This window comes from Papaver somniferum, chromosome 9 (assembly GCF_003573695.1).
Source record: "Papaver somniferum cultivar HN1 chromosome 9, ASM357369v1, whole genome shotgun sequence".
Taxonomy (NCBI): domain Eukaryota; kingdom Viridiplantae; phylum Streptophyta; class Magnoliopsida; order Ranunculales; family Papaveraceae; genus Papaver; species Papaver somniferum.
In genome coordinates, this window is record NC_039366.1 from 89826781 (window position 1) to 89836480 (window position 9700).

The 9700-nt window shown below is 37.0% G+C and overlaps 1 protein-coding gene across 1 annotated transcript; it reads left to right on the forward strand.

Annotated features, from left to right (window-relative positions):
• Nucleotides 1-247: 247 nt before the first annotated feature.
• Nucleotides 248-894, forward strand: LOC113312304 (splicing factor 3B subunit 6-like protein). The gene has a single exon (XM_026561067.1). The coding sequence runs from the start codon at nt 338-340 to the stop codon at nt 710-712; it is 375 nt and encodes a 124-aa protein (XP_026416852.1). The 5' UTR covers nt 248-337; the 3' UTR covers nt 713-894.
• The last annotated feature ends 8806 nt before the right edge of the window (nt 895-9700 follow it).

The window sequence follows — 9700 nt, forward strand, 5'->3', positions numbered from 1 at the left end:
CCGGTTATGTTAGCCGTTTGCCATTCCCATAGGATGCTAAAGGGACAAACCTTCTCCGTGTATAGGATGGGAGCGTGCCTAACCAAGCAAGCACTTGAAGTAGTCCCAAAAGGGCCAAAACGCTTTCCTTTTTTATTCCTGTTCAAAAGCCCAACAAGCTTCCTAATACGGCACCGCTTGCCACGTGTTACGCCTCAAAAACCACGAGTTGCAACCTTTTTATAGAGAGACAAAGTAGTCGGTTTGCATCTCTTTTCCTTCCGCATTACAGAACCCTAATTCCTTCTCCACTTCGTCTGTAATTTGTTCTTCAAAATTTTAATTGAATCCTCAATTAATGGCAACAATCAGTTTAAGAAAAGGAAACACTCGTCTTCCCCCAGAAGTAAACAGAGTTTTGTATGTTCGAAATCTTCCCTTCAACATATCTAGCGAAGAGATGTACGATATCTTTGGAAAATACGGTGCTATCCGTCAGATTCGTATTGGTACAACCAAGGATACCAGGGGTACGGCTTATGTTGTCTATGAAGATATCTATGATGCAAAGACTGCTGTTGATCATCTTTCTGGGTTCAATGTCGCAAATCGATACCTAATTGTGTTGTATTATCAGCAAGCTAAGATGAGTAAGAAAGTTGATTTGAAGAAGAAGGAGGACGAGCTTACAAAGATGCAGGAAAAATATGGAGTATCTACTAAAGATAAGTGAGACCAATTTGTATTTCCTTGTCATATTTCGTTAACATGTACGAATTTTATTAAATTTAGGGTTTCTCGTTGTCAAACAAACGGTTGTATTTTGATCCTATATTAGTTTTATTGATGACCGGAATTTCCTATTATGCGCATGTATAATAATTTGATTAATAGATTTCTTTTGGTTGAATCTCATTGGCATAGCTGGTGGTAACTGGTAAGTTGTTAGGTACTTACGATTTTGCAATCTGTTCATGTGCCTGTTTTTGTGTTTCGGGTGAAAACTTTTATTTGCAGGTTCTTTGTGTTCAATTGTTTATTGTTTATGGCTATCGCTAGTTGTTTTGATGGGTAGGAGGGTTTAAGAGTTATTTTAGAGAGCACAGTTTCTTCAAGTTGTATATCTTTTATTTTTGCAGAATGTGAGTTATCTTAGGTTTGCTGTTAATGTACATACTGCCCTGTTCCATGTTTAGCTGTATATTTTTTCTGTTTAGCTTTAGTCAGTTAGCAGTTGGACTTAAGTTTATAGTTAATAAGAAAGCATGTTGGTTGAAGTAGTGAATTTGTATTGTCAACTCAGCAACCACCTATTCCAAATCCACATTATCTCAAAGCACATCTCACTTTCATAATGAACCCCCTTGATAAATCATCTACATGTTATAATTTCCTTTGCTTTTCCAGCCAGGTGAAACGGCTATCGAAGTGTAAGTTAAGCACTTCAAATCTAACTGGTTGACATGGCATTGCAAAATATCAGCTCCTACTGTTTGTAGTAAATCTTAGAAAAGCTAATCTTGTGGTTCTTTGTCTTGAATTTTCTTGATTGTTAAGGTTTTATCTTCCATAGACATTATGGACCAGGGTCTCTCTAAAAATCAGAAGCTGGTCTTTTTTAAGAAATTCCCCAGGTATACACATTATTCATGTAGGGGTTAGTCTCTTAATGTCCTCTGAAAGTTTGGATAAAGAATTGAATGATATGGGGTATTGGTATTCCTAATCATATGTAGGCATTTGAATCCAGAGCGGTCCCATCTGTAAACCACTTCTTCTAGGCAGTTTTGATGTCAGTTCTTTTGTTTAATCATATGTCACTTCTTCTAGGCAGTTTTCGCCCATCACTGTAAGTATGATCATGTCTTTGTTTTCCTTATTTTTCTGTGGGTAGCATGTAATCAAATATCTTCTAGGCGGATGTTAACATTCAAAACTAGGACAGTTTTAAGATTGGAATTTGAATACATGTAGGACAGTTTGTCCAAAACTGGGATTGTATTGGATTTTAGTACATGCTGTTGACTTGAGGACCAACTACCCAGAGTAAATGGATATAGACAAAAACTAGAGAGATCTTCATAATACAGAGGGAGGGAGAAAAGAGACCAGGCCTATTCCTATGTATATGGCAAACATGATATTTTGCCATATATGCACCCACTATGGGTATGCCAAATTGCCGAACTCATATGCCTATATGTTAACATACATGATGGAGTTTCCAGCGAGCGATAGAGTGTCCATCGCCCGATGGTCATAATCTCGTTCGCTGGTCATCCCAGCGCCACCGTTAGTTATACCGCTCGTTGATCTGATTATTGCTTATCAATTCCTCAACCAACGGCTACAATTCTTCCCCTCTATAAACATTCTATTTCAACTCACGCCAGAATTTCTAAGTCTTTCTAGAATTTCTCAATCTCTTAATTTTCTTCAAATATAAAACAATCACACCTTCTCTATAATTCTTAATTTCTTATAATATGGATTCATAATATCACAGCCTAAGGCAACGATAAAGGTAAAAAGGTCAATGTCCGGGGTGTAAAATACATCATGATAGAAGATGAATGCATTTGTGGTAATTATTTGTTTTTTTACTAAGTTGTATCGATGGTGCGCAACAACATGGTAACACTTTTTTTTAATAGGAAAGAAGAATTATATTAATAATAAAATTGCTACAAATTATTCTTGTCCTGCTGGATTATAGTGTTTATCCAGACATGCATATTGCTAACAGAGACATAAAAAACCTGGCGTTTTTAGGGGCCATCCCAAAGGATTTAGGGGCCATCAATTTATACCCAGCCAAAGACTCTAGTTAAGGGGTACCCTATATGATATTGAAGTTACATAAATGCCCTTCTGGTAAAACTGTATAAAAACCAAATCAAAGACAATTCTACTCATTTCAACTCTTCTTCTTCTTCCAGTTTCATATTATCTTCCGATTGTGGAAGAATTTTTTTTTTCCTCGTTCAACCGAAACATCGCCGCGAATCGTAAAATCAAAACATCGTCGATTCGATTATAAAACAATGGATAAGAGAAATGAAACCCACAGACCTAGAACCAAAAATGTTGCTCGGGGTATCGATCCAAACATTGGAATTTTAGCAAGAAATAAAGAAATTCTTGCTGCAAATGAAGAAGAACGCGAAGAACGCGAAGAACAAGTACCCGGCAATGTAGTCGGTGGTGGCGATTCCGAGACTCAAACACTTCGTCAACTTCAAATGGCCCCAATTAGGTAAGAATCTATCATTTTTGGGGTTTATTTCGCTTTAATTCGTCGAATCGAGAAAAAAAATTTCTAGGGTTTTCGGTTATTTATCCAGATTCGGACGATATGCATGCTCATTTACTTCCGAATGTAGTCGTGTTCTTCATTTTTCAAGAACATCGACAGTATTCGGGAGAAAGATTTGATGATTATCTGCCGAATATTGGTGGCCATATCTTCCTGGATACAAACTGCTAATAATCGGTATTTTAATGAATTTTTTGGCTACCGAATATATTTAAGTAGACACAAAGTATTCGGAAGAACACTCACTAACGAATGTATATATTGAAAAAATCTCAAAATTTATGATATAGGAAAAATCCCATTTTGGGGCAAGTATTTATTCGGAAGACAATATAATGTTTTATACCTCCGATTGTGTAGGATAAAATTTTAGAGTTTCTGAACTCCAGTTGATGAATATTCGGTTGTAAACGTGTTTAGTTATATTCCGATTGTTTTCATTCGGAAAAAATATGTGTCTTCTTACTTCCGAATTTGTACATTCGGGTTATAGAGGTGCACTTTTTCTTCCGATTGTGTAGGATGAAAAATTTACAGCTTCTGAACTCCAATTGATGTATATTCGGTTGCAAATATGTTTAGTTAGCTTCCGATTGTTTTGTATTCGGGAACAATATGTGTCTTCTTACGTCCGAATGTGTACATTCGGGTTATATTTCCATACTTTGTCTTCCGATTGTATAGTTTGTAAATATTGTTCCTTTCTTTGTTGTTTAGAAAAAGTCGAGAAGGGAGGAATGTGGCTCTATTGCAGGTTTTTTCTTTAACTCTATAACTCACTCTATAGTTATTCAATAGACAATACATATGATGCATATCCATAACTCCAAATGACGCATATTCGGTAGGAAATTATCCATCTCTTTTCCCGAATGTTGGTTATTCGGTGGTTGAGTACTTACTTTGTTTTCCGATTATATACAATCGGAAATATTCTTTTGATATTAGAACCAAATATACATGCCAGAAAAGCTATAGGTTACTGAACTCCAAATGACGCATATTCGGTAGGAATTGATCCATCTTATTTTCCGAATGTTGGTTATTCGGTGACTAGGTACTTAATTGTTTCCCGATTATATACAATCGGAAATATTCTTTTGATATTAGAACCGAATATACAGGCCAGAAAAGCTATAGGTTACTGAACTCCAAATGACGCATATTCGGTAGGAAATGATCCATATATATTTTCGAATATTGTGTATTCGGTGGATAGCTACTCAGTTTTGTTTCCGATTATATATAATCGGAAATTATGTTTGGAAATTACTACCGAATATACACAATCTATTTACTAAAACTTGGTTTCTTATGTATATAGGCATGGATCTATGACCACTTCCCTATCCTGAAGTTGGCCGGAGAGAACCCGGGGTGGTGCAAAGGTACTCCTAGAGGAACAAAGTATATATTTGAAGACAACCGTTCTAGGACAAAGGAGCAACAGTTGATTCGCATGAGGGATATTTTGGACCAATTGAAGGCCTCAGACGTATGCTTTGATCCTTACAAGGAAGATCGAGTCAGTGGGCATATAAATGTTCGGTCGGACTTGTCCCTTTATTTTGGACCATTGTGGCACCCCACAGGATATGTGATGTATAACCCCTCTAGGGTGATGCGACAACACGGGTATATACAACATCAACCTCTGGAGAAAATGGGGGATTACTACAAATTGGAGTTGGAGTTGTGTTCTTCTAGTGGTGACAATCTCACGATTGTTCACACAGGCCCACCTACTGTTCTTGATAACTGGGATAAGAGGAATGACTTCATTATCGACACTGGTAGACGAACCATCCGAGGTGATGAAAATTCTCCAGACTATATGAGTTGGTATAACAAGGTATCACATCCTTTGGTTATCCGTGAAATCAAATCCAACACTACTGCGGCGGGTTCAAGTTATAATTGTATCATCAAAGACAAACCAGCTGGTTATGATAGACTGGTGCGTGTTCTTCTATTTTTGTTCATTTTATATTATTCCTATAAATCTTAGGTAATTACCATTTGATGTTATGTCATTACGTATAAAAAACAGGTGAATAGGTTCAAGCGTGTTTCCAAAATGTTAACTGCATTCTTGAAGAGTGGAGATCCCATGCCAGCTGAGAAGATCAAAGAGGCTAGAGATCTAGTTGATAATATGGATAACGAAGATTATGCTTCCCAGTTTGGGGAGAAAGTCACGAAGAGGCATCAGCCCAAGGTGGCAGTATCAAAGACGGGTAAAAGAACTCGAGCTTCATCGAGCGCTGAAGCTTCTCCAACTGAAGCTGCTCCAACTGAAGGTGCTCAAACTGAAGGTGCTCAAACCCGTGGTCGTGCAGGACTGGGAGGTAGTCACGGTCGTAAAGTAAAGAAGAGCAGATAAATGACAATGATTTTTTTTGTACATTCGGAAATTTGTTTGGGTAACTAAGTTAGACAAGTTCAAATGACAATGATTTGTGTGGTATAATCGGAAGTTTTGGTAACTAATTTAACTTCCGATTATTTCAAAGACAAATTTGAAAAGTATAAGTTTTTCCAAATTCTGATTTTTGGGCCATCGTACATTCGGAACTTTATAAAAAACCTATCCTCCGAATATCACAAGTTCAAAACAAACCACGCCATGGCTCCAGGTGGTTCCAAGGGCCAATATTGAAGGTTAGACATCCCATATTCGGAAGTTTTGGTAACTAATTTAACGTCCGATTATTTCAAAGACAAAATTTGAAAAGTATAAGTTTTTCCAAATTCTGATTTTTGGGCCATCGTACATTCGGAACTTTATAAAAAACCTATCCTCCGAATATCACAAGTTCAAAACAAACCACGCCATGGATCCAGGTGGTTCCAAGGGCCATATTGAAGGTTAGACCCAATTCGGAAGTTTTGGTAACTAATTTAACTTCCGATTATTTCAAAGACAAAATTTGAAAAGTATAAGTTTTTCCAAATTCTGATTTTTGGGCCATCGTACATTCGGAACTTTATAAAAAACCTATCCTCCGAATATCACAAGTTCAAAACAAACCACGCCATGGCTCCAGGTGGTTCCAAGGGCCAATATTGAAGGTTAGACATCCCATATTCGGAAGTTTTGGTAACTAATTTAACGTCCGATTATTTCAAAGACAAAATTTGAAAAGTATAAGTTTTTCCAAATTCTGATTTTTGGGCCATCGTACATTCGGAACTTTATAAAAAACCTATCCTCCGAATATCACAAGTTCAAAACAAACCACGCCATGGCTCCAGGTGGTTCCAAGGGCCATATTGAAGGTTAGACACCCATATTCGGAAGTTTTGGTAACTAATTTAACTTCCGATTATTTCAAAGACAAAATTTGAAAAGTATAAGTTTTTCCAAATTCTGATTTTTGGGCCATCGTACATTCGGAACTTTATAAAAAACCTATCCTCCGAATATCACAAGTTCAAAACAAACCACGCCATGGCTCCAGGTGGTTCCAAGGGCCAATATTGAAGGTTAGACATCCCATATTCGGAAGTTTTGGTAACTAATTTAACGTCCGATTATTTCAAAGACAAAATTTGAAAAGTATAAGTTTTTCCAAATTCTGATTTTTGGGCCATCGTACATTCGGAACTTTATAAAAAACCTATCCTCCGAATATCACAAGTTCAAAACAAACCACGCCATGGCTCCAGGTGGTTCCAAGGGCCCATATTGAAGGTTAGACAGCCCAATTCGGAAGTTTTGGTAACTAATTTAACTTCCGATTATTTCAAAGACAAAATTTGAAAAGTATAAGTTTTTCCAAATTCTGATTTTTGGGCCATCGTACATTCGGAACTTTATAAAAAACCTATCCTCCGAATATCACAAGTTCAAAACAAACCACGCCATGGCTCCAGGTGGTTCCAAGGGCCATATTGAAGGTTAGACATCCCATATTCGGAAGTTTTGGTAACTAATTTAACGTCCGATTATTTCAAAGACAAAATTTGAAAAGTATAAGTTTTTCCAAATTCTGATTTTTGGGCCATCGTACATTCGGAACTTTATAAAAAACCTATCCTCCGAATATCACAAGTTCAAAACAAACCACGCCATGGCTCCAGGTGGTTCCAAGGGCCCATATTGAAGGTTAGACAGCCCAATTCGGAAGTTTTGGTAACTAATTTAACGTCCGATTATTTCAAAGACAAAATTTGAAAAGTATAAGTTTTTCCAAATTCTGATTTTTGGGCCATCGTACATTCGGAACTTTATAAAAAACCTATCCTCCGAATATCACAAGTTCAAAACAAACCACGCCATGGCTCCAGGTGGTTCCAAGGGCCATATTGAAGGTTAGACACCCAAATTCGGAAGTTTTGGTAACTAATTTAACTTCCGATTATTTCAAAGACAAAATTTGAAAAGTATAAGTTTTTCCAAATTCTGATTTTTGGGCCATCGTACATTCGGAACTTTATAAAAAACCTATCCTCCGAATATCACAAGTTCAAAACAAACCACGCCATGGCTCCAGGTGGTTCCAAGGGCCAATATTGAAGGTTAGACATCCCATATTCGGAAGTTTTGGTAACTAATTTAACGTCCGATTATTTCAAAGACAAAATTTGAAAAGTATAAGTTTTTCCAAATTCTGATTTTTGGGCCATCGTACATTCGGAACTTTATAAAAAACCTATCCTCCGAATATCACAAGTTCAAAACAAACCACGCCATGGCTCCAGGTGGTTCCAAGGGCCCATATTGAAGGTTAGACAGCCCAATTCGGAAGTTTTGGTAACTAATTTAACTTCCGATTATTTCAAAGACAAAATTTGAAAAGTATAAGTTTTTCCAAATTCTGATTTTTGGGCCATCGTACATTCGGAACTTTATAAAAAACCTATCCTCCGAATATCACAAGTTCAAAACAAACCACGCCATGGCTCCAGGTGGTTCCAAGGGCCCATATTGAAGGTTAGACACCCAATTCGGAAGTTTTGGTAACTAATTTAACTTCCGATTATTTCAAAGACAAAATTTGAAAAGTATAAGTTTTTCCAAATTCTGATTTTTGGGCCATCGTACATTCGGAACTTTATAAAAAACCTATCCTCCGAATATCACAAGTTCAAAACAAACCACGCCATGGCTCCAGGTGGTTCCAAGGGCCAATATTGAAGGTTAGACATCCCATATTCGGAAGTTTTGGTAACTAATTTAACGTCCGATTATTTCAAAGACAAAATTTGAAAAGTATAAGTTTTTCCAAATTCTGATTTTTGGGCCATCGTACATTCGGAACTTTATAAAAAACCTATCCTCCGAATATCACAAGTTCAAAACAAACCACGCCATGGCTCCAGGTGGTTCCAAGGGCCCATATTGAAGGTTAGACACCCAATTCGGAAGTTTTGGTAACTAATTTAACTTCCGATTATTTCAAAGACAAAATTTGAAAAGTATAAGTTTTTCCAAATTCTGATTTTTGGGCCATCGTACATTCGGAACTTTATAAAAAACCTATCCTCCGAATATCACAAGTTCAAAACAAACCACGCCATGGCTCCAGGTGGTTCCAAGGGCCAATATTGAAGGTTAGACATCCCATATTCGGAAGTTTTGGTAACTAATTTAACGTCCGATTATTTCAAAGACAAAATTTGAAAAGTATAAGTTTTTCCAAATTCTGATTTTTGGGCCATCGTACATTCGGAACTTTATAAAAAACCTATCCTCCGAATATCACAAGTTCAAAACAAACCACGCCATGGCTCCAGGTGGTTCCAAGGGCCCATATTGAAGGTTAGACACCCAATTCGGAAGTTTTGGTAACTAATTTAACTTCCGATTATTTCAAAGACAAAATTTGAAAAGTATAAGTTTTTCCAAATTCTGATTTTTGGGCCATCGTACATTCGGAACTTTATAAAAAACCTATCCTCCGAATATCACAAGTTCAAAACAAACCACGCCATGGCTCCAGGTGGTTCCAAGGGCCAATATTGAAGGTTAGACATCCCATATTCGGAAGTTTTGGTAACTAATTTAACGTCCGATTATTTCAAAGACAAAATTTGAAAAGTATAAGTTTTTCCAAATTCTGATTTTTGGGCCATCGTACATTCGGAACTTTATAAAAAACCTATCCTCCGAATATCACAAGTTCAAAACAAACCACGCCATGGCTCCAGGTGGTTCCAAGGGCCCATATTGAAGGTTAGACAGCCCAATTCGGAAGTTTTGGTAACTAATTTAACTTCCGATTATTTCAAAGACAAAATTTGAAAAGTATAAGTTTTTCCAAATTCTGATTTTTGGGCCATCGTACATTCGGAACTTTATAAAAAACCTATCCTCCGAATATCACAAGTTCAAAACAAACCACGCCATGGCTCCAGGTGGTTCCAAGGGCCAATATTGAAGGTTAGACATCCCATATTCGG

Coding starts and splice junctions, on each gene's coding strand:
- LOC113312304 (XM_026561067.1), top strand. CDS start 338: ATGGCAACAATCAGTTTAAGAAAAGGAAACACTCGTCTTCCCCCAGAA.